The sequence below is a fragment of the Myxocyprinus asiaticus genome, chromosome 17, assembly GCF_019703515.2.
Source record: "Myxocyprinus asiaticus isolate MX2 ecotype Aquarium Trade chromosome 17, UBuf_Myxa_2, whole genome shotgun sequence".
Classification (NCBI taxonomy): domain Eukaryota; kingdom Metazoa; phylum Chordata; class Actinopteri; order Cypriniformes; family Catostomidae; genus Myxocyprinus; species Myxocyprinus asiaticus.
The window spans coordinates 38,425,048-38,452,044 of NC_059360.1; the positions used below are offsets into that span (position 1 = coordinate 38,425,048).

General features: G+C 37.2%; 1 protein-coding gene across 5 annotated transcripts in view; it reads left to right on the forward strand.

Annotated features, from left to right (window-relative positions):
* The window catches only part of LOC127454684 (neurexin-3a), a 444,655-nt gene that overhangs the window by 91,494 nt on the left and 326,164 nt on the right, over nt 1-26,997 (forward strand). For all 5 annotated transcript variants that reach the window (XR_007899593.1, XM_051722045.1, XM_051722042.1 and 2 more), the window contains exons 6-8: nt 3,872-4,173; nt 15,169-15,330; nt 25,559-25,997. Coding sequence is in view for 4 of the 5 variants with exons in the window: in XM_051722045.1 (XP_051578005.1) it covers nt 3,872-4,173; nt 15,169-15,330; nt 25,559-25,997 (903 nt within the window). In the remaining variant the exon portion in view is untranslated. The remainder of the gene's footprint in view (nt 1-3,871; nt 4,174-15,168; nt 15,331-25,558; nt 25,998-26,997) is intronic.

Consider the following 26,997-nt stretch of genomic DNA (forward strand, 5'->3'; position numbering starts at 1 on the left):
TGTAAAACCCAAGCTAACAGTAGCTGTACTCTGGGGAGTAATAATGCATCTGCTAAGGTGTCAGCACAAGACTTCCATGCCATCATGTAGCACATAAAAACAACCATGTGTGACTAGGGAAAGCTTTGGGCCCTGTTCAGAAGCCAATAAACTGTGCTTTTGCTTATTTTAAGCACATCTGATCTGATTTGATGTTGAGATTTAGAGGTTATGTAGTGTAAAACAGCAGGTAGTTAAAGAAAAACCACTGAAATATTCACTTTGTTTGACAAATTCAAGTCCTGAAAAAAGGAACCCACAAAGCAAATTATTAGCCTCAATCATGGTTCACTTTCATTGCATTGTTTATTTATTTATTTAATTATTTATATATATATATATATATATATATATATATATATATATATATATATATATATATATATATATATATATATATAATGAAAGTGAATGGTAAATGAGGCTGTCATTCTTTCTTACATCTGCTTTTGTTTTCCACAGAAGAAACAGTCATACGGGCCTTAAACGACATTTGCATTCTTAGGTGAACTATTGCTTAAAGACCGACTAGTCATTCGGACAGCCCACTGACTAGTCGATTTTGAAAATATTTAGTTTTGCTTGAAAAACTCCATGATTCTGTTTAGCCCAATCCTGTAGTCTTCACTATCTAAACATTAAGCTCTATCTGTTTAGGATTTGCACTCTGAGCAGCCAAGTACATCTAACTGCCAGTTTCTGACACATGGATCATTCTATATCCAATCTCCTGCTGGTCACCATTGATTTGGTAACACTTTATTTTGACGGTCCCAAATAGATATTTAACTGACTACAAGTGACATATCAACTGGCTTGCTATAGCTAGTAAACAGTGTTTCAACAAACATTCAGCAGACTTTCAGTAGCCTGTATATAGATCTCTATTAATGACCTACTTACATTTATCAACTGACTTGCTATAGCTAGTAAACTGTGTTTTAACAAACATTCAGTAGACATTCAGTAGCCTGTATATAGATCTCTATTAATGACCTTCTTACATTATTGTTGAGAACATCAGTTCATTAAAAGGTCATTAATAAAGATCTATATACAGGCTACTGAAAGTCTACTGAATGTTTGTTGAAACACTGTTAACTACCTATAGCTAGTCAGTCGATAAGCTGTTATTTTGTTGTTGTTATACAGGCTATTGGACATCTACAGAATGTTTGCTGAAACACTGTTTACTAGCTATAGCAAGCCAGTTGATAAGTCACTTATAGTCAGTTAAATATCTATTTGGGACCATCAAAATAAAGTGTTAGCTTTTTCTGTCATTACTTTCATACTTGTAAGAAACAATATTCTGTATCATAGCTCAAATTGTACATACGTACTGGATTGTGTTCACTATTTTGATTTATGACCAAATTTGAGCTAAAGTTACAATAGTTTCTCCTATCCCTGCATAATATGCAGAGACAACTATACAAGTAAGCCATTTGTAGGCTTATTTCCCTGAAAAGTGTGAACACTGTGGCACTTTCAAAACATTATTTATGTATTTTTTTGTAAGATTTCCAACCAGCCTAACATAGCAAAATTGGCTAGTGGTGTGAGTGTGGGGTAGGATTATCTGTTTCCTGACTAATGGAAGATAGGGGGAGAATTCTGGAAACCAGTTTGAAATCAGTCATTATTTTTGCAATTCCAATTGGTGTCAGTAGTGGTGCAGAAATAACCTGCTTCCCCTTTAAAGCTTCAAACAGATTCCAGAAAATTCCCTTCATCTTCTATTGGTTGCACAAAGAGATAGTATCGCCATAAACTCACACATTGGTCAAGCCAGTGCTTTGTCAGGCTGGATGAGCCACTCAAACAAACATGAATAGTTTTAAAAGCACCACAGAGCTACAGTGTTACACTTTTGGGTGAAATCAACCTAGAAATGGCTGACTTAAAGTTGCCTACATGTTAAGCTGGGATACAAAGAAGAATTTTAACACTGAAAAAATTACACACATCAGTTTAAATGTTAGCGCGACCACCAAAAAACACAACCAGCTGCAGCAGGGCCCCATGTGCTTCCAGTATGTTCCAATGTAAGTCACTTTTCCCTGTGCTTTAACCGTGAGGTTATTACCATGTGAAGTGTATCACAGCTGGGCACCAGCACCTGTCCTGATGAGAAAATCAGCTCAGCAACCCTGCAGTCCGTTCAAGTCAACTCAGTCCAATGCAAAACAGGGCAATGCGTCTTTTTGCAGGACTGTTAAAACACATGCTACATCCACTAATGCTGATTCCTTAGATGGAGCATAGGCTTGTATATGTGAGTGTTTTGTCAACATTTAGCAGGAGAATATATTGACCTGATAAATCAATGCTGCCATTAGTGCTGAGATCCTTCTTTAGCCACTGATGTAAATGTCCAGTGTTGGTTTGGAGGAACAGTCTAGTAGATGTGTGTTTTTCAGTTGGCTCTGCACAGCCATGGCTTGATGATTAATGTACTGTGGACCAAGGGGACCAGGAGTGAACTTATTTCCATAAGTGTGGATGCAGTAGATCACCTACTCTGAATGCCAATGACCAATGGGCCGCCGGCCTGATCTTTTTCCACTTTAATTTAGCGTGCTGTCATAATAGCTGCATCTACATGGTGTTATGAAGAAACATTATGTTTTATATTGTATTTTATTGTATTAAGTAAGAATAATTACTCTTAGTGGCATTGTATGTATTTAGTCATGTTATGTTTTTAAGTCATTTAAGTAGTAATAGACAGGTTTTGTATGTTGGATTTTAGACACCTCTTTCAAAGCTCTCTTAAATTAAATAAAGTTTTTTTTTTTTTTTTTTTTTTTAAGCTGTTGGGTAAACAAGCAAACATAGTCAAAACCACATTAACATACATTCAGTCAAGTGTCAACTGTATTATGAATACAAGTTGTCACACTTGTTTCAAATATCATAAATGTATACAATTGATCAATTATAATATTTGTTGGCCAAAACAATGTCTTGATATTTCTGTCTGTTATCTTTTCCATTTTTGTTGTTTTATTATAAATCATTTTGTGAAACATAATTGTTTTACTTTTAGAATTTTGCTGACAACGCCAATAATATGCTGTTTAATGCAGGTTTTATGTTTTGGTGGTGGTGGGGTGACAGGGGAACGTGTGTCCCCCAGTATTCACATGACACCTAAGCCAGCCGCTATTGGCACATGTTGTCACAAATGTCAACATGTCTTCAATAACTGTATCTTTTATTCCTGGGTAACATTGGTAAAAATGTTCAAAAGACTTTAATGTATGTAGCCATGCAGAAATTAACTTTCAAAAATAAACCCACCCTGAGAAATATTCATTGGAGTAGAAAGTGTGCCAAGTCTCCTCTATACTGTATATGATATCACCCTGGTCATCCTGTTCTCTAGATATGGCGTCTATGGCATCAGCCATTGAAAAGCCCATATTGTTCGACTGGTAACTTTAAGTGATGAAAAAGTTCTGCTACTTATGGATTTTGACTCAGATGTACTACAGTAGGCATTCACTGGACATTAGCACATATAAGCTTTAAAGAAAGAGATCTAATTCAAGATGATCTCACTGATGATCTTACCTAATTTATGGCTTTAGATACACATACTTGGAGAACATTTTACTCAGCAAACTACCTCACTTTGCCTTACCTCATCATGTCTCATTCTGTATCATCTGGCCTGATCTAATTTGCTGGTACTCTTGCTCCATCACTTTAAAATACCTGCAATTGAATTGCTCCAGGAAAGCATTTCCAGAGCTAGCATTTACGTTTTGTTTTGTTTCAAGATGTTGTAATAACATTTACACTCTTTATTTGTGTTCTCTTACAGCACGAGAAGAGAATGTGGCCACGTTCAGAGGTTCCGAATACTTCTGCTACGACTTGTCTCAGAATCCCATCCAGAGCAGCAGTGATGAGATCACGCTGTCCTTTAAGACCTGGCAAAGAAATGGCCTTATCCTTCACACCGGAAAATCAGCCGACTACGTCAACCTGGCGTTGAAAGATGGGGCCGTTTCACTGGTCATCAACTTGGGTTCCGGAGCCTTCGAAGCCATTGTCGAACCTGTCAATGGCAAATTCAACGACAACACCTGGCACGACGTGAAAGTCACACGCAACCTCAGACAGGTAATGCTAAAGAGACAGCACTAATTTTGTTTACAGCCAAAAAATACTGTACACCGTAATAATTAAATGCTATGTTTGAATTAGGGGTGTAACGGTATGAAATGTTCACGGTACGATAACCTTCACAAAAAATACCGCAGGTATTACAGTATCACGGTATTGTAAGTGCCTTGCTAAAATTATAAGCAGTTTGATATTTATTTGTGATATGCCGTTTTTCTGGAAATAAAGTCGCACCTGGTCAAAATCACGTTGCTCAGAGAAAAAAAAAAAAACACAGATAAAGCCAGGCATACACGGTGCGAGTTCTGACACTTGGGAGGTCGTGAGCCCCTGCACATGTTACGAGTCAGTATATCTGATAATCGTACAGATGCTGTGGTCACGACACGACTTAACGACCTGAGCAATTGCACATATTTTTACGCTATTTATCATTGTAAGACATAAAGCCAGAGGAGGACATTGCTTCCATTCCTTGTAGCTTGTGATTTAGAAATAAAAAAGAAGATTGGCATGGCCAGGGGCTGCATTAGCTAAAAACTCAACTGCCAATTTAAAAAAATATATGGATAATTATTACAAATGCTGTCCAACATTTGACAGATTCAGATTTCGAAGGGAGGCTGTGTGATTTCATGACTGCATGCATCAATCATAACGACAGTGTGTTGCTGCCAGTACTGCATGATAATAAAGCGCACAAAATGAACAAGATTAAAAAGAAAGTGCGCAAAATTCGTGCACCATTTCTAATGGTTATACTTGGATTTAATCTAAGCGCAAACATGACGTTTAGTGCAGAATTAGGAGTTATTCTAGTGGAGTAGGCTACCTGTATTATTCAACATTAGATGTAGGCTACTTCCTTCTCATCTGTGTCACGCTGTCACTGCTGGTATGTTGGTAGCAGATATGCTGAAGAAGTGTTATCCATGTAAATGCGCTTTAAAGCTGCACGTAGCAAAATGTAAAAATCTTGTTTTAGCACTGCGGTTAATTGACAGGTCGAACTTTCAACCTAGAAGTCCTTGGTTTCACCAGACTTGCACTTGGGGAGTTGAAAAATATCTCATATCACATATCCACTATCATGTATATACAATTATAACAGATGCTATACTCCCCTAAATGTAGCCCTAGAACTGAAACAAATGCAAGTATGATGAATAAAAATAGACCATGATGGAAATTTTACAACTTTTTCCATCAGAGTGATAAAGATGATTTGTTTGAAGAGCAGAGAACAGCATGGCATTTCTGTAGAATCCTTCCCAGTGATGTGGTCATGAAAAATATGGGAAAAACACAGTTTTAACACAACCAATTTCATCAAATGTGTAAAAGCTTCAGGAACACTCAGTTTTCATTGATCTTACGAGTTGTAGCACCTTCTACTGATTGGTCAACTTCAGGTAGACAGCGCCTGAATTTTTAGACAGTTTTTTAAATTATCGGGAGGTCGTGAGCTGCTCGTAAGCCGCTCATAATTCCTCTCACACGATGCGTGCCGTGACCACACGAGCACCAACGATTTCCACGCGATCTCTCCCAACTGGACAAAATCGGTCGGGAGCTCACACGACAACCGAAAATCGCACCGTGTATGCCTGCCTTAAGCCGCATTTTCTCTGCATCCGTCAAATGACAGACGATAGACCGGAAGTCATTCATTTCCAGTGGAGAGTTGAACGGGGGCTGTGTGAGATTCCGACCGCCTCTGGATGCAACATTTTCGGATCCGATTTGAGCCTCGGCTGCATTTTAATATTTAAACTCGGGTGACTAGACCGTATGCGACCACCCAGACGGAAGCGATGTATTCATACAAAACTGTCAGCGCGAAGTGAGAAACATCAATAGATTTTGTCTTAAACATTTTTCTAAATGCCTGCTACTTCTGTGTTTTGGACAATTAATAATGTAGAACTCAGAAATGATTGTTTACGTTGCAGATATCACAAAAAGCTTTTGGAATTACAGTAAACGTGTGATTAAATGTGTACGTTTATTTATGCTCACACAAAACCTACATATTTAAAATCACATCTATGAATTTCTGATTCATATTTGCTGAATTAGGGTTGTTGTTGCTGTTACTTATCATAATATTAACTATAAAAATAGTAATAATGATAAATAATACTATTAATAATAAATACTGAGTGAATATTTATCCTGAATTTTATTGAATTGATTCATCTGCTCAACAAAATCACACACAGTAATGTCATTCTTAGGTAAATCTCTGGTAGCTTTTCCTTCAATGAACAAAATCCATTGCAAGCAGAATGACAATTCATCACGACTACCACTGGGGGGAGAAATACGACAGTCATATGCAAATGTCGGAGACAGTGAAAAGGCAGCTTAAAGTCACATATCTGTATAAATCGCGCTGACAGAGATTGTATTCAGCAGGCACTAGTACCCGAGAGCAGCCGCCACAGTCCCGACTTCCCTTCATACGCTCAAAAGTCAGACGCGCTCCATTATGAAGATTAAATTACCTCAGGAAATACAGATCTCTATGCATGTAACTCTATGCTGTATACAAATAAACAGCTTTTAGTCTGAGACTAAAACAGTATGCCTGTTGTATTCTATTCATTCATTAATTTTAGAGACTGTCTATCTGTGGATATTTCTGATAATTGAACCCTCTATGCTGTGCATTAATTGTCCGGTTTACTGACTGAAACTTAGTTTTTTTTTTGTTTTGTTTTTTAGAAAAATGTTATGATGGACAGAATATTTAAACTGGTTGCATAAAGTACTTTTGTAAAGGCAAAATATTCTGAACTGGCCACTTTAAAACACTTCTACTGTCTCTTTGACTGATGTTTTCATCTGTTTGAGTGTAAGTATTTGTGCTTTGGTGTGCGTGTGTTTGAATGGCTGACATTAATTACGTTTAAATTATGTATATAAATCGCTTCAGACTATAAGTCGCAGGACCTTTCAGATGATGAAAAAACGTGACTTATTTTCAGGAAAATACAGGTAGTCATAGAAATCTTGTATATCTGGGAGTGTTATGAATAGGGGTTTATAATTTATTAGAATATATACTGTATTTTCACTTACATTCATCTCCGCAAAATCCTTTGGATGACCACGGATGTGGCTTTTCAGGTTTGAAGTGTTCTCTGCCTGAACCAACACTTTTTCAACAAAGTTTACTGATTGGCTAACCATTACTGGTGGTACGACGGCATTTTAGTGCCATGAGGAAAATAAATTATTTCTAAGATTTCGAGAATAAAGTCGTAATATTTCAAGAATAAAGTCAAAATTTCGAGAATAAATTTGTAGCATTACGAGATTAATTTTATTATTTTGAGAATAAAGTCAAAGTTATGAGAACAAAGTCGTATCACTACGAGATTAAAGTGGTAATACTTTTTGAATAAAGTCAAAAATACAAGAATAAAGTCATAGCATTATGAGATTAAAATTTTAATATTTTGAGAATAAAGTCAAAATGACCAGAAACAGTGCATCATTATCACAATGATAGAATGCCAAGCCAGCAGCTTCATCAATGCAAGAAATGGATGTAGATGATTTAGTTAAATCATACATTACTTTAGGATTTAGCAAGAAAGAAATCCTTTGTCATCTTTTGGCACATCAGCACGAAGTTATTATTGGGATCCGGACACTGCAGTGGTTATGACTTGAATTTATTCTGGAGAAAGAATCAGACAGACATTCGCGCATCCCGCTGGGCATGGGTGATGCTTGGGCTGGGTTTCCCGAAGCTCTAAGTTGAAGGTTAGTAGCACTTAAATTGTACTTACTACAGCACGTTTCCCAAAAGCATCGTTAACTAAGTAGCAGGTAAAAATGCTTGTAAATTAACTTGAGCTATGATCCGCTCTTAAGTCTCTGATGCGCTGCTTGTTCAGAGGAGTGCAGCGAGACCGTGTCTCGTGGAACACACATAAAGCGGCAGGTTCACTTTATATAGGAGATGTGTATACAACCTAAACAAGTTCACCTTGAACCTAAAATGTATTTATATTTTAATTATTATTATCATTATCATTATTATGTTTACATTTATAATTGTCTTCAGAACTTAATTTGTATTAGTAATTTCCCACCTATTGTAGATGGATACTTGCATGATGGCAAAAGGAAGGGTGCTTATATTTGTGTAATTTGAATTTAGAAATATCTTTGGTTTAAGTTTTTCATATTTCAATACATAAATTAAAATTTTAAAGCAAAACCAAAATCGCAATTGCGTGTGCAATGGGGTGGGGGTTAACGATGTAATCGATATGGCTATATTTTTTTTTTCTTCGAAAAATATAATGAATATATTTCTTTCATGTCGCCCAGCCCTACTGTGCACTTGTAGACTTACTGCCATTATGCAGCATATAATTTGTGACTGCCACATAAACAGACTAGGACTATTTGAATCATTCATTGGAGGGAGGAAGAAGAGGAGGAGGAAGATGTAGAATGAATCACTCATTGCACACTCTCACCCTCCTTTGTTAACCATATTTTAATTATTTATTTTGGCCTATTTAAGTTTTAAACTGCAGGGTCACATTACCCACATGTCTTCTAAGAAAATCTGTTCGACAAGAATATATCTTTCTGTTGCCATTACAATTATGCTTATCAAAAGAAGGCCAGTAAAATGTTATACTGTATTATGTCTCATGTAAATTTAGATCTATCTTTAGACCTAATTTACGCCTATCATGTGGCGTGTACAGACTGCGGAGACTGCCTAGTGATTTTTGTGTGATTTTTTTCAACACTTTTTTATCCTCTGAAACCGTTTACAATGGATTTTCAATTATCATAATATATTAATATAATTTATTAAATGTCCCTTTGTATCTGATAAACTGTGAAAGACACGAGAACATTACGAGTTGCAATTTGTGGATTTAAGAGTGGATCATAGCTCAAGTTAATTTACAAGCATTTTTACCTGCTACTTAGTTAACGATGCTTTTGGGAAACGTGCTGTAGTAAGTACAATTTAAGTGCTACTAATGTTCAATTTAGAGCTTCAGGAAACCAAGCCCAAACATCACCCACGCCCAGCGGAACTGCGCGAACGTCTGTCTGGTTCTTTCTCCAGAATAAATTAATTTAATATGATTTAATATTATTATATTACGACTTTAATCTCATAATGCTATGACTTTATTCTCGTAATTTTGACTTTAATCTCGAAATATTACCACTTTAATCTCATAGCGATACAAATTTATTCTCATAATTTTGACTTTATTCTTAAAATAATACAACTTTAATCTTGTAATGCTATGACTTTATTCTTGAAATTTTGACTTAATTCTCAAAATATTATGACTTTAATCTCGTAATTTTGACTTTATTCTCAAAATAATATGACTTTATTCTCAAAATCGTAGTTTTTTTTTTTTTTTTCACGTGGCACTAAAACGCCGTCATACTGGTGGTGCCTTGTGGGTCTTTTAAAAAAACTAAATATTCCCATACCCCAGACTTCAGCTGCTTGATGAGGGAAAATAAATTTTCAGGCTTTGACATTTCCCTCTCTGCCGTGCAGTTCGTGCATGTGGCTTTTAAAATGAAGTGTCGGTTTAGTGAAACAGGAGGATGTAGAAAGTTAGACATTTATTTGATGAAGTTTATATGATGCTATGTAAATGTAGCCGATTCTCTCTTAATTTAACTGATATTTACAATGGAAACTTTTATTCCTTTACTCGGATTTTAAACAAAAAAAATCAAAGTAATACCATGAATGCAATACCGTGAATTATAAATGTCAATGGCTTCCAAACCCAAATGACTTTCTTCCGTGCAACACAAAAGGAAATGTTAGGCAGAATGAATGTCTCAGTCACCATTTTCTTTCATTGCATCCTTTTTCCATACAAAGAAAATGAATGGTGACTGAGGCTAACATTTTGCTTAACATCTCATATGGGTTTGGAACAACATGAAGCTGAGTAAACAATGACATAATTTTCATTTTTGAGGAAACCATCCCTTTAAGTTCTTCGACATGCCAACACAAATATTCCTCTGCGTTCTTCTACCTTGCCTCATGTTTTGACTCCTCAGGCAGTTACCTCTGTCTGAAGCTATCAACAGTGTGATGGCTTCAAGAGGCTGCCTCTCTCACCTCTCTAGATATTCACCTCACTTCTCCAAATAGTCTGTCTTATCAGGGCAGCGGGGAGAGGCACCAACCAACCTCAACCGTTCCATTTACCCACAGCCAATCTTTGTTGAACTGTTAAATCACTCAGCGCACCGCATTTTAAAATATGTAAATATTTTGGGTGGTTTTGCCCCTCAGGAGTGAAAGGATGTTACTTTTGCATTGGCATGGGTGGAGGCGCAAGTGCCCATGAGCACTAGCTTTTTCAGCTTTCAGATCCACTAGGATTGCAACATTGTTTTTTTTTTTTGGTTTGTTTAATAGCTGTTTTACAATCAAGCCAAAAACATGCATTAGAAACACCTTATCCAGTTACCAGAGGTATGTCAAAAACCATATGAATCAAAACAAAGAGCCAGTTAGATAGAGGTCACCATTCACATTTGTTTAAAAAGGGTAGCAAAAAAAAAAAAAAAAAAAAAAAAAACAATGTTGTGAATCATAAAGAGTTCAAATGGAAGCTTGAAATTTGTCGATGAAAGAGAACAGACAGCATTGTTTTTTTTTGTTTTTGTTTTGTTTTTTGCGGAAGAATACAATCTGTATTCTGGAGGGCTTTTCAAGTAAGTATGTGCTTAAAGTTCTTGCTAATAAGTACAATGCCTCAACCTGTGGAATATTTTACAGAAGTGAAATGCTACAGACTCTGGAGAATCCCCCAGAAGAAGTCCACTCTCTTTCTTGGTCTTTCTTTTTTCTTTTCCACCTTTTCTTACTCTCACTCATATATGCTTTGCCTGTCTATGGAGACTAACCACTCATGAACCATTGTCTAGATCAGTGGTTCTCAACCTTTTTTAAGATGACCCCCCCCCCCCCCACACACACACACACACCCACACACCCACCAATAATTGCATAATTTTAAAGTTGTGTTAATACATTCAGCAGGCTTACGCATCATGAATGTGAGACCAAACTTTGCATTTCTGAATTCAAACAGCTGTAGGGCTATACATATCTGGGGCCTATAAAATGAAAATGCGAAGACAGAAACTAATAATAAAAGTAATAAAAAAAGTGATATTGTTCATATATTTCAAAAATAAGTGAAAAGACCAATAATATTGCAAATTTTGTCCCACTGAAATGCTCATTCTACATTACAGCATTGATTTTTAGTTGGATGAAGATGTAAATTTACTCATATCATCAACAGTAAGGTTATCTGTAACATCTTTAAAAAGTAAACCAGATATTTTCTCTTACACTCAAACAAAAATATTTTAGCCCATTTTTTTAGGATATACACATATCTAGGGCATTTGCCCTTTTGAAAATTGTTATTTATTCATTCATTATTTATTTTTATAGTTTAACAATGTTATTTGTAACAAGACCATATAAGCAAGCACATGGAAGCATAGATCTTCTTCACTACCAATGGTTAGATGTAACATAATTTCTATAAAACAAACTATGGCAATTTTTATTTATTTTGTTATTATTTATTTATTTTTCTCCCCTTTTCTCCCCAATTTGGAATGCCCAATTCCCAATGCGCTCTAAGTCCTTGTGGTGGCATAGTGAGTCGCCACAATCTGGGTGGCAGAGGACGAATCTCAGTTGCCTCCGCGTCTGAGACCGTCAATCCGCGCATCTTATCACGTGGCTTGTTAAGCACGCTACCGCGGAGACATAGCGCGTGTGGAGGCTCACGCTATTCTCCACGGCATCCACGCACAACTCACCACGTGCCCTATCGAGAGCGAGACCCACATTATAGCGACCACGAGGAGGTTACCCCATGTGACTCTACCCTCCCTAGCAACTGGGCCAATTTGGTTGCTTAGGAGACCTGGCTGGATTTACTCAGCACGCCCTTGATTCGAACTCACGACTCCAGGGGTGGTAGTCAGCGTCTTTACTCGCTGAGCTACCCAGGCCCCCTTAAACTATGGCATTTTTGAAATTATAAACAGTAGACCTACTCTAAACACATGTGAAAACAATAAATACAAAATATAAATATGTAGAAGTTGTAACAAAAATTAATTATATTCCCTCATTCGCCTAATTTAGCCTATGACAAATTTAATAGAGCTGAAGTTGTGATATGATAATATCTTTTTTACCAATCTATTTCTCCCTAAAGTACAGTTAGTGTTACTATAGTAAATTCAAGGGTAGTGATGTAGAATTCTGTGCCAAATTCAAATGGTTTCTGCTTCTTTCACCTTGCTTCTCACCGATTCTTGCAGAGCTGCGCGTTAAAGAGCTTGAGACCGGTCTGCGAGTAAAAACGCACCCTCTTTGCCTCGCGCTGCTCGGTCTATTGAGCTGTTTCCATCTACAGAGCCATACAGGTGCATTAGCCAAGTTTGTGCCTCTGCCTGTGTATTTGACGCAGCTAAACCCGATACTTCAGATGCGTCACTAGACTTCAAAATCAGATGAACTGCGGTACAATTGCATACCAACCTGTATAACTGAGAACCAACTGATATACTCCAAGTCTAGATAAACGTTTTAATGCAAAGAGGAACTTGATGATAGATTTGATTATTATGAGTGATAAACACCCCCCCGCCCCATTTGTAACCTAACGCCCCCCTCTCTACTAATTTGCTCTCAGCGCACCCTGGCATCCTTTGAATGCCCCCTGGGGGGCGGTACTGCCCCTGTTGAGAACCCCTGGTCTAGATTCTTTAATCTACTAACAAGAACTTAAACTAATATTCTAACAGCCTGATTACTCATCATAAATTCATTTGAGTTTATTTCATTTTATTAACAACTCCTTTGTTTATTGTTTAATTTCCTTTCTTCCCCCTTTTCTCAAAGCATTCAGGTATTGGACACGCTATGGTAAACAAACTACATTGTCTGGTAGATATCATTCTTATTGTCCTTTTTTTGGGTTTACAGTGTGTTTCCCTGGCCCTTGTGTCTCTTTTTTGGTGGGGGGGGGGGCTTTATGGCATCATGAAAAATAGACAGAATGGGCTTTGTATTTCTGGGATTTCCTCCTTTTTTATTTCCATCATCCTTGTCCCATTTTTCGCCAAAGCTTTACCGCCATTTTCCATCCTTCTTTCTTTGATCTTCCTCTTCTGCCCAAGATTTTTGAAAGGTTTAATCTGTTTTAAAAGGCTTTGTTTTATTTATTTTTTTCTCAGTGAGACTGTCAAAAAACTGGCAGAAGCTTTCCAAAACAAAAAAGTGACAAAGTGATGAAAAACAACAATATAAAAATAAATAAAAATGAATAAAAAAGCTACTTCAGCACGGGAGCTCTGACAGTTGATTCCAGTTGTTTGCGCATGTTACGCCAACCCGTTTATGCTTTAAGACATCTGAAACAGTCTTGCCCTGTGTTACTAACACCAAACATCTTGTCTAAGCAACCCACCACCTGGTCAGTATGTCCTATCCTCTCTGTGTAGTGATGGAGGTCATGATTTCCTGTGTTCTCCCTCCCTGCCCCTCATGGTTTGTCTTGTGTGTGCTGCTTCCCTTTGCATGCTTAATGAAGATGCATGCTTACGTGATTGCAGTGGTTGAATCCCTCACAATAAACCTTTTATTAGAATAAGAACATCTGACTTCTTTGCTGCATGCTCTTTTGTGGTAGTATGTATTGTATTAGTGTTACAGCAATGCATGTATGCATACAGTATCTACTATACATGTGAACTAACCCAGTGTGCACAAAATGTGAACTAAAATAAGCACAAGCAAATTGTCAATGGTTTGTTACATAACACTAACCCCTCAAACTCAACAAACGTCCCGACCCAGAGAACTCATATCCAGTGCTGGGTGGATTACTTGTGAATTTTAATCAGGTACAGATTACATGTCAAAAAATGCAATCAGTAATCTAATCAGATTACTTTTGGATTACTTTCAACCTAATTCTATTTTATTTTATGTCACATGCATTTGAGTAGGATAATCATTTTAACATAAAAGTACAAAGATGAAGAAAATGTATTCCATTCTTTGAACTAGTGTGTACCCTGTGGGAAGGACCCTTAGAGATAACATCTACTAGATCCTTTGAAGCAGTTAAATTCAATGTGTGAGCTGCACACCATTGGTGAGGTAGTAAGAAATAATAACAAATAAATAAAAAAACATATCTAGTTCACTTTAAGTGCATAAAACAATAGAAACATTACATAAACAAACAGTAATTAACCTGAAATCAACAGCAATGACATTGCTAGACCAAAGCTAACAGCTCAAAACTCTGACACACTTACTTTTAACCTTTACTACTTAGTAGTAGTCCATCACCTATTCCTTAGCTGAGGTGCATATCTTACTGTTGTAACATAAATGGAGCACATGCTCAAAATGTTCATCTCTGAGACTATTGCACTTCGGGGTAAGAATATGAAAATGATCAATAAATTATTAACAATTTACTGCCGTTGCCTTGTTAATATGTAATCATGTCATCAATCTATAAAAAGTAACTGTAGTCTGATTATGAGTATCTTAAAATGTAATTTAATCCAATTACAAGTACTTGGATTTTGTAATTGATTACATAATCCATATTACATGCAATCTGTTACTACCCAGCACTACTCATATCTAACCATTTGTGATAAAGAAAATATGCCGCCAGAATATTTTCTTTATCTGTCCTTTGTAAGACAGGACAAGAACTGTCTACGTAATACAATACCATAAAAAACAAGAACTGTTTACTCAAAATCCCAAAGTCCAGGGGTTTGGTACACATTCAAAGACAGACCTCAATCGAAGACCAGAGTGATTCCTGGAAGAACCACCATCACATCCAAGACGTTCATGAACGGATCTCTCCCTCCCCTTTTGTTGTTCCTCTCAAACAGGTGACAATATCAGTGGATGGCATCCTCACCACCACAGGTTACACTCAGGAGGATTACACCATGCTTGGCTCGGACGATTTCTTTTATGTTGGAGGAAGCCCAAGTACAGCGGATTTACCTGGGTCACCTGTCAGCAACAACTTCATGGGTTGCCTGAAAGAGGTAGGGGGCCTGATTTAGATGAACTCCTTCTCAGTCTTCCAGCTACTAAATACATGCATACATCATATCACCATGTCATTGTCTGGGCTGAGAGAGGGAGAACAAGTTTGAATACACCATTCGAGCAGGATAATAGATTATGTACAGCTGATCTTGCAAAAAGGATAGGGTAGACATCATAACCCCAAGTGTGTTTCTCTAATGAAATTCGCTGGAGTTATACGTTTTTGCCTTGACGTGAAATTGTTTCAGGCATATTTAATTTGATTTTTCAATTGTAGTGAATCATTTGATTCAGTTCCACAGGCCAGAGAAGAAGCTAAGGTGATTGGATGAAATAAGACTTTGCATAATGATATGCATTATGCTCAAAAGATAACTCCACATATGCTGTGAGTCTGTGGGAGGATTAGATTTTACATTTGAAAAGACAATTGTCAATGACAAACAAAGCCACACCTATGAAATGCACAATGTTCAGACTCTAGGGTGAATCACAGAAAACAGGTCTGGTTCACATGACACACATTATATATAGATATATATTTTTATGTATAAATACTTTACAGTTTAAATTGTGTATCATTATTTTAATGGGATTTTTTGGAAATTTAAGATAAGCCATACTTTACGCCCAAACATTACAAGTTTGAGGCATGTCAATTCAAGAATCGTTGCAGAAGTAAATAGGATTTGGTAATAATTATGTTTTAATTTATTTTGAATGTATTTTTTGTACTGTTGATGAATATAGTGATAAATCTTGCCAGAAAATACTACTCATTTTGACAGACTTTTGTAACAAAAGTGCTGTACATTTTGCATTATTGTCTGTGGCAGCACCAGAATGCTAAAATACATTGATAAAGTATTAATTACATGCCTAATGTCCATTTGCACATCAGCTGTGTGCCTCATTTGTTGGACCAACGCTAAAAAAGCTTCCTATCTTTGTCATTAAGTGATAAAAAAAAACATACAAAATTTTAAATTGACCAATACGTAAATTTTTTTCCAACCAAAATCACTTTCACACTCATCCCATTTTAGCTTGAAAGTAGGAACTTCCAGGGAGGACTTAAAGGCAGTGTTACTTGTATTATTGTCACAATGCAAAAAATCTGAAGGGCCCTAAAAATAGCTTTCACTTTCTTACTTATTTCTGTTAATTTTGGTTGTGAAACATAACCTGGACATGTTCTTGACAGATTTTGTGAGATTCACCCTCTATTACACTGCTTGCAGAATTTAGATGTCATTCTCTTTATTCAGCTGTTCACTACCACATTCCTTAATCATCAGGTCTGGAGAACATTATCAGCAAATTGATTGATCTTTAATATAGCTGGAAATAGACAATTACTTTGTTGTGAGGCTGCCGGCGAGACCCTCCATTAATTCATGCTGAACAAACAGCAGACAACAGAACCTCCTTTCCGTAGTGAGTGCTACAACAGCCTGCTATCTTTTAATGACCCACCATCAAGCTATCACTGCCATTTCTATCTCCTCGACTGGCCCTCTTATCGCAAGACTAAAAACCCGCTTCATTGGCATTTGTGAGAAAAAAAAATCATTTGCACTTTACTGCGCTGAGTTTTGGTAAAAGTGCCACCCGTGTCAGAGATTACAGTAATCAGTCTCATATGTTCTGTGATATAGCGAATGGTTATGTAACACTCGCTGCAGTGTTTGCAGGGTGAACATGGTGCTAAGAGCTGCTCGCGATATCAGAATCTACACATTCTTCACCCACGAAAAGCGCCCATTATAGGCCTCCTGATAGGCTGAGGTTAAAGACGAAAAGAAATTATATACGGTTCTCAGCTTTTAAAACCTCACATTTAATTTGAAAGCTGGAAATGCCATAGTCGTTATGCATGGCTGCTCAGACACAAAGAGCGTTTGTAATATGGCATGAGAGTGTGCCCATCTGCTCTGAATGACCTTATCCACCGTTCTGTACTCTTTGCCGGTCCATATTTTCTGAAGTTATGCTTGTCTTGTAGTGTATGTTGCAATCACTGTCAATCTGTGTAATAGCAGACAAACATACTACACATAGTGTTTCTGGAATATGCAGTATGTTTACTGTGCACAGAATGCAAATTTTACAAATGTATGGATACCGGATGAGCTAAAACATTTGCCAAATTGTGCAATATACACTCACTGAGAACTTTATTAGGAACACCAGTACACCTACATATTCATGCTTTTATCTAATCAGCCAATGGTGTGGCAGCAGTGCAATTAATAAAATCATGCAGATATGGGTCAGGAGCTTCAGTTAATATTCACATCAACCATCAGAGCCATAACCACCACAGACATTGAGGGGGACATGCCCCCCCCCCCCCAATATTCATAGTAGTGGTCTACTGATATGGGTTTTTTCATAGTTGATTATAACATTTTTACATTTGGTACCCCCCAATCCTGAATATGTGGTTACATCCTTTAGAATAGGGGAAAAATGGGATCTCAGTGATTTCGACCATGGCATGATTGTTGGTGACAGACGGGCTGGTTTGTGTATTTTTGTAACTGCTGATCTCCTGGGTTTTTCATGCACAACTGTCTCTAGAGTTAGAGAATTGTGCCAAAAACAAAAAACATCCAGTGAGCAGCAGTTCTGCAGACAGAAACGCCTTGTTGATGAGAGAGGTCAACGAAGAATGGCCAGACTGGTTCGAGCTGACAGAAAGGCTACGGTAACTCAGATAACTGCTCTGTACAGTTGTAGTGAGCAGAATAGCATCTCAGAATGCACAACACGTCAAACTTTGAGGCAGATGGGCTGCAGCAGAAGACCACATCTGGCACTTTATTAGGACCATAGTGTTCCTAATAAAGTGGTCAGTGAGTGTACATCAAAACACACAAACACAGTATTCAGTGTTTACTGATCAGTATGCAGTACACTATTAAGGTTTTGTTTATTGTTTTGCCAACGCTCAAGTACAACTGTTTTCATTGTTTGAAATGTCATGCCCATATTTCTCAAACAAAGCATTTCTTGATTTTAGTTTTTATGTGTTTTGGTGGCAATGGGGAGTAAGTGTCTGACTGCATTGATGAGTGATATTATGCCTGTAAGAATAAGTCTTCAGATGATCAGATTATCCAATAAATACAGAGAAAGTCTATATAAGCTTTACAGTAGCCATGATAGGTTCATATATTGTCAGATGCACTGGCCTTAAGCCTCCATGTGCCTGCTCAGGTACATTTATGAGAACACTAGCCTCTACTAGCACTGACAATCAAGATGTTTCCTCTGCAATATATTTGTTTATTAAGTAGTGCTTGCTAAGGTAAGCTTGTCTTGTCATTTGCAATAGAAATGGTAAAAATATAGTTTCAGAAAAATCACTTGTATTTTTAATTAATGAATGTATTATGTTGTTTCCATGTATTTTAGTAAGTTCTTTTAAAGAACCGTGATTACATTTTTCTTCCTGGGGTATTTTTGTAGTAGTACACTAACTTAACTAACATTAACATAATATCAGTGTGTAATATTGTACCACCCAGTGGCACAAGATGCTTACTGCAGGCATGTTGTTGGAAGTTAAATGCTCATGTACTTTTTTTTTAATTTTTTTTTTTTTTATTTAAGACAGGTAGCACACAATTTGGTCTTAACACATAACACCATAGTATCATGAGCTGAATTCTTATTTGCATAATGACCATACCATTTTTCAAAAGAAATGTAAATGACATTTGTTTTTTTAGCACATAAAATAAAAAAGAAATGTCTCTTTAAATGAAGAGGGCTATTGTAGATGTAATGACAATTATATTGTATGTAATAAACTCTTCAGACCTGCCTTTTAGTGCCCGTCTTTCAAACTAAGCGTAAAGGGTAGTAATTAGGGTATGGTGGGGTGTGTTGCTCTGAAGGGCTCTGCCAGCACTAATGACTGGACACTAAGGTTCCTCCACTACCAAGCTGGACTGCATCTCCCTCCCTTTGTGCACCACCACCACAATCAGTTTTCAGGATGTGTGCATGGTGATTGTCATTTGTCACTGGGATGAAACTGCCCCTGCTCTCTGGACTCTTGCTCCTGAACCAGCACTGCTCTACGGATGCAAGACAGGTCTGAGAGTTCTGATAGATAGGTTAACCCAGCTTCTCTGTATCGTTCTGTATCCAACAGATTTGTTTCAATGAGCACCACAGGACTGTTGATATTTGGCAAAAGTTTAGAGTTGCAATACTGACCAGCCTAAAACAGCTGGAGTGGTCTCACTGTTGTAAGTCAGTGGCATAGTGTTAAAATTAAATAGATATGCAAGATATTTTGTTGCTGAAATAACACAAACATCAACAAAGAACATCCCTCATAAATACAAAGTTTATTGAGGGGTAATAGGATAGATAAACAAATAAATCGATAGATAGATATATTTTCATTTTTACTACTAAGTATTGCGACTAGATCTGTTTTTTCTACTGAAATGTACCTGACCCTGACCTATCTTCCATGTCCAATCAGGCAATCAAATACCTTTCTGCAACTCGCTGCCCCAAGCCCCCATGCAAAACACCCACAAACGATCACCTGGCATGCTTGACTAGTGAATAATCTATACCGATTTCCATGTTTTCTCCAGTTGGACCAGGAGGCTATTAATTCCTTGAGAGTGGTGGGTTGGCACTGTAGTCAGAGATTTATAGTAGGAGCAGACAGCTGTGGATGATAAATGCAAGTGTAGGGTGACCAGACGTCCTGATAAAACCGAGACAGTCCAGATTTTATGAGCCGTGTCCCGCATCTTGACGAAGGTACAGTCGGGACACCTTTGGTCCTGACATTCAGTCTTAGCTTAAAATGTTTTACGAAACTGACATCACTGTGCTTCATGCTTTTTCTGTCGTGAGTATCAAGTGTCGAGAGAATAATTTATTTCCTCAGTTAGAATCAGTGGTACTATCTCCAAGCAGCTCCCAGCCTGTGCTAAACTTTCCTCCTCACCTCCCCCTCCCACCTCTGCTGCTGTCTGTCTGCCCATAAAACATTGACAGTCTCCTCACCTGCTAGAAGCCAAAAACCGGGGAGGGATGGGTGATAATAGTGTCATACAGTACATGTCAAGGTAATCAAATGGCAAAATAAAATGTGTCCTCTTCATATAGCCTACTACTGTCCATCCTCTCATCTGATATAGACTACAGTCAGTAGAATCGCTCACATGTACTGTACCAATGTCCATTTTTCATTTTGTCACCATAGCAGAACCTTAGCTCTAAATTCAATTAAATATCTCAATCTCTTTACATATGTCACCTGCATAGACTTAATTGAGAACTTATGGCATATTCAGTTTGATGCAAACAAAACAAGGCTTTGAGGGTTGGAAGAACAGTCCGTTCAATTTGTAAATTTTTATTATACTGTCTTTGATACAATACTGTCTATAATAAGTGTCCTATATAATATTTACTTTTCACAACCAATATTTTCTAGACAGTTTTTTTTTTTTTGTCATCTGGGAATTATGAAACATATTTTCAATGAATTAACGATTTACACCCAGGTACAGTGCAATATATTGAACGGACTGTGCTTCAATGTACTTATGAGCTCTGTAAGTAAGCTAACTTGCTATATACTGCCTAAATAGGCAGCTTCAGTAGAGATGCACCAATAAATAAGCCAAACATCAGAGATCGACTGATTGTTTAAACAGTTGATGATCAGGGCTCATAATTTTTTTAATTCTGTCAAAAAAGGGGAGAAAAACACATCAGACAATTAGCCTACAACTCAAGCTGTGGTAGTATAATGTCTCTTGAATGGATTTGCTTTCAATTGGGTGACAATGACAGCAGAGTTACCATTTATAAGCATTGCACTGCTAAAATTTAATGAGGTGGAACTATCATTAAAAAAATGCATTAACAACTAATTTTATTACACACCTTAAAATTTGACACAGCAAGGACTAGTATGAGTTTGTTAAAGCTTGAGTGGAGGCTGCATGCTAAAAAGGGACAATCTTCATTACTGAGTATATATATATATCAACAAAGAACATCCCTCATAAATACAAAGTTTATTGAGGGGTAATAGGATAGATAAACAGATAAATCGATAGATAGATATATTTTCATTTTTACTACTAAGTATTGCGACTAGATCTGTTTTTTCTACTGAAATGTACCTGACCCTGACCTATCTTCCATACGTATATGTGAGTTAAGAAGATTAAACAATAAATAAATAAATCTGACCAATTTAATGTGAGCCTGTCAGGAGGCTATGTAGAATTCAGTTAATATTAGTAAAGAATGTTAAAGGTGCTGTAAGTGATTTTAGCTGATCTAGAATTTCCACAAGCTGAGCCGTTGGATTAGCCATGGCCCCTCTTTCCAAAACCACACACTCCACATACACCGAATGAGCTTTATTAAGAATGACATCGAGCAAAACCGATTGTCACAAAAAAAGCAGCAAAATAGCGCCCTCAGCTGACATCTTTTATGAGCAAAATGCCATAAAAATGGCATTACGCCTCAGTAATTTTTTGAAACAACAACACTATGAGAACGCACAAAATTATTGACAGGAAGAAAGCGTCAATGACCGCGGCCCACAGACACATTTTTGTTTGCTGTTTATAGAGTCTAGAGTTGTCCCAGAGACAGTGAGATATCTCACAACACTTATTTTATTAATATCTTTCAGGGAGTTTCCATGAAAACATTTTATTACAGCACCTTTAATGTGAGTTATTAATGTGTTTTTAGTTTCAGTTTTTTCTTTATAACTGAGACCAGTTACTCTGAAAAATGAAAGACATTTATAATAATACATAGAGAAAAAGGATCATTTAGGGTCATTTTATTTCAAAGTTGTATAATTAATTATTTGTGATTTGAAACAAGGTAGCGAATAACACCAAACTATCGGTATTGACAGATGTTGTTCTTAATATTGATATTGACACACAAAAAAAAAAATTATCGGTGCATCCCTACCTTTCTGTATTGAATGAAATATAAGTATATTTATAATTAACATTTCTCTTGACTCGTCTGCCATCTTGGAATACATTGTTATGGCGTATTCTCAGATGGCCTGGTTCATGAATGATACATGCGAAGAATTTGCCCAAAATTAGATATCTTAGAAGGCATAATGTTGCTGCCTACCTTCTGGAAAAAAACTTAATGCCTGGAGCGCAACAATGATTCCTTAAATTGCTGTTTAGGTAGGCAGCTTACTAGGTTTTGGACTAGAGCTACAGTGTCTACTCTGACTAAGGTCTATAATGCCATGGTGTTAATCAAACTCTGAACTTTTGGCTGAACTAATAGTCATTTACAACCAGAAAGCCCAGCTGCAGTAAGGCTAAGAAATACAGCAAAGACATAAGAATCGTAGTTCTTTCCCTCATTTTTTGTTTCTCCTTTACCAGTTTATTTCTGAAGGTGTCTGCAAGGCAAGATAACAACCTGATGAAATTCTAGTCCATCCACACGTTCAAACAAATTTCTTTCTGTGTCTGGAACCAGTCAATCCTTACGTTCCCTTGTGGCCGAATCCATAAAGCCGAGATAGTTCTACGTAGACAGATATTTGGTGTGAGTCCTCTCGTGTCTATCTATAGATTAAGGCTCAGTTACACCTGCCTGCCTTTCCCTCTGTTCCTGAAAACACATCTCATACTAGGTGTTTTTAGATAAAGCCCCGGCATTATATTCAAATGTCAAATTTCTTTAGGTGCTCCATTCAATCAACCATGTCTTGCCAGTTTTTTTACCCAGGTGAACAAATATTTGTCCTCACCTGAAATGTTGATTTTGTATGAGTGACATTTGTTGCTTTTCCACTATGGTTCCGACAAAAGTCAATTAATGCAATTAAAGAATATTTCAGTGAATAGGTTTAGCAGTTTGGATCTTGGAATGTGATTTTCTTAGCTTGGTAACATAAACAAGACTCAGGAAAGGGTGCAGATATTTCAAAGCTCTGAGCCGCTCATCAGCTGAATTAACCGGTTGACATTTCACGGGCCGCCTGAACGCATCAAAATGACAATGCCATAGAACAGACCAAATTGCAGAGTATCAATTTGTGTCAGAGACAAAGGCTGGCCCTGGTGTTGTGGACAATTTGCAGGATGAAACTTGATTTAGATGATGAAAAATGCACCAGACAAGCATTCGGAGGATAAATTGAAATTATAATGTTACAAATAACAGCAATCATTGTCTAATCAATGTCTGGCGGTTTTCAGTCATGTTAAAGTCAAGGCCATTTTGCACCTATGAGAATGGGTGGAGATTCTGTGTGCAGTATGCTGTCTCTATATCTACATAACTTGATTTCCAAGAGACTGTCTGATGTTCCAATTAATTCGTTATATTTGATGTACAAAATTGATAAAACTTGTCAATTTTGGAAAGATTAATCAGAAAACTAAACCTTAATCAATACCCAAACAAATCTAATCCAGCCTAACTCTTTTGTTTTAGTACAGGACTTAAGCAGTTTGAGGTTTGGTGTTAAAGCAATGCTCTGCACAGTATGTGCACTGTCCCTTTTGTACTAAAGCATCAACCAAGAAAATAAAACCTAGACCCTCTTAAATCCCCCATGAAACCAATTTTTCTGTTTAATATGCTCCAAAACCAGAAATATTGACTGCTCAGGGGCATATAGAATTATTTTTAGACCACAGCTGCAGTAAGTACTTAAAAAGTCTCTGATTTTACAGGTAAAATTATTTAATGTTAATCTGCCTGACAGCACCATGATGGTTTACAAAGAAGAAATACTATTTTTGAAAGAACATACTGCAGCTAGTTTTAGTCTTGTGGAGAAAAATAATGGTGCTTGTGTGAGTTGTGAACCAACGTATGGCTTTGTCTGAGGAATGGATCCCCCTCGGGGAGGATGATATTTATGATCTATCTGATAAGGAGGACGGCCGAGGCAAAAAGCCTTAGATATCTCAGTGGCTTTACTACAGGAACACAACACAATCATGCCATTCCGCTCTGCTCTTCCGGCAGAAAGAGAGGATGTCTGATTTAGGGCCAGAACTTTCAGGATTAACTGTAATATCAGGGCTAGAAAGTGTTTCTTTAGAACGCTCTAAAACGTACACACAAAAAAGATCTCTTTCTCCGAGAAATTAGTTAAAGTTGGCAATTTCACACCCCAGCGAATTTCTGCACAATTTGCAGGTACGCTCTATGTTGGTTTAATCTTTATGAAATGTAGTGTGTGGCTGCACTGTGCAAAATTAGCTGTGGAAACACAGAAATAGTGTCTGCAAGTCCAAAAGAAAAATAGCCCAGATTACAGTGGCCGCAAAAATATTTGGACACTTCACCCACACTTTAATCTGTATAAATGCCAATGCATAAGATTATTACAAAATTTCAAACAAAGTTGCTTTTATTTTGAAGAGAGACAACAAGCACACTTTTCAAGCTAAATATTTCACACAAAAGTTAGGTTTTAAATGAAAACAATAGATATACCGTCCAAAATTAAGACAAAAAGTATTTGGATTTTGACATTTTCTGGTTGTCAGATTTAATGGAACATCCATATGTTGTGGAACTTTCTTCATCAATCCTTCATACATCCACTAAAAATGACATGGGAACAGTTGGGACCAATTCATTGCAAAAATGGGTCAGAAAAATGAAGGTAGCCTTGTCAAAATCTCTAGTTTGCAGATGCCACATGGTTTTATATGTTGGTATCTAATGCAGTGACATCCATACTTTTTTATATGTGTGTTTAGGATTTAAATACCTTCTGATGCAACCAAATTTGTAGTCATGTGCTCAGAGCACATGCTGGGTGTATTACCTTTAGAAAACAGAGAATGATGTCAGATTTTAGAAGCAGGCAGTGGGCAGGCCTTGTTTCTCAAAGCTTTTGTGGCAGAGAGTGCTAAGGCAGCTTTGTCAACCCATTACCATAGTTATCAAGGAAACCAGACCCATATGCTTGTGCCAGAACTGCCAGAGTCAATAACCACTGAGAGACAGTCATTTGCAGATAATACCAGAAGCCTGGCCTATTGGTATTATCACAGGTCATATTTGAATGAAGTCACCTTTCCTGGTCTCTCTATTTAGCATCCAGCATAAAAACCTAATTAGCATATTCCTATTCATTATCTTCAAAAGCAGATAAAGATATCTTGTATATCATGATCAGTCTGTGATTATTTGTTTACATCCTCACAGGTTGTTTACAAAAACAATGACATCAGGCTGGAACTCTCCCGTCTCGCCCGTATCGTGGACCCCAAAATGAAGATCCAGGGAGATGTGGTGTTCAAGTGCGAGAACGTGGCTACTCTGGATCCTATCTCATTTGAGACACCCGAGGCCTACATCAGCCTGCCCAAGTGGAACACCAAGCGCATGGGCTCCATCTCCTTTGACTTCCGTACTACTGAACCAAATGGCCTTATTCTTTTTACCCATGGAAAGCCCCAGGAACGAAAGGACGCCCGCAGCCAGAAGAATACTAAAGTGGACTTCTTTGCAGTTGAGCTTCTAGATGGGAGTTTGTATCTGCTGCTGGACATGGGCTCTGGGACTATCAAAGTGAAAGCCACGCAGAACAAGGTGAACGACGGGTCCTGGTACCATGTGGACATCCAACGAGATGGAAGATCAGGTCAGTGGATACTAAGACAAATAAACTCACTCACACTTGCTTAACACACTTAGTATTATGTAGTTTGTATAGTCTATATCAAAACAGATAGTTTTTTGGCTTAACCTAAGGCCACGTCCACACAAATCTGATTTAGTCTGAACATGCATTGATTCTGCTGTGTTCACGCAGCTCATTCAAACTACAACAGCATTTTCTTCTATTTGAAAACGTGTGAGTGTTTTGGAAATGCGCTCCATTACCGAATACTTTGGAAAACAATGACGTTAGGAAGCTGAAAACTGAGTTTTCAAATGAAAACGGATAAGAATTGATGTGACCTAACACATTTTCATTCCAACACATTATGTTTGCTACATTTTTGCCTCTCATCCACACTAGAACACAGATTTCCTCTACCTAAATGGACGCTTTCTATTATTGCCTACTTTGGAAAACGATGCATTAGGAAACTGAAAGCAGAGTTTTCTAACGAAGTGTGGACGTAGCATAACATTCTTAATGCTAAAAGCTCCCTCCCACAGACCATTTATGTAAGATGTTGCAACACGAAGATGTTAACTAATCATATCAGAAGTCATTTACATGTTTTAAAAGTACAATAGCCGAAACGGCCCGTTTAATTTTAGAGGTCAGGAAAATGGTGGTAAGTGGCCATGCAAATCTTTATCACGGTGCTAGAAACCTTGACTAACCATTGGCCTTAAAATATATAAAATTGCCCTTTTATACTCTGCTTTCATGTGTTATTATATCAGAAGATACACTGATATAAATAAGACCCAAGCCACAATAGGTTTCTTATTTTTTAACTAGTTAAAGTTTAACTAAGCATTGTACGAACCCCCACTTTCAGTTTCATTATTAAAACAGTCAGATTCTGCAATAGCTTGTGTGTTTTCCAGGAGTGTTAAGCTCTGCAGCACAAAGATAACAGCTTTAAATAAAAAGCATAGTGGTTGTTCATCATTTACAGACCGATTTATTTTTATTTTTTGTA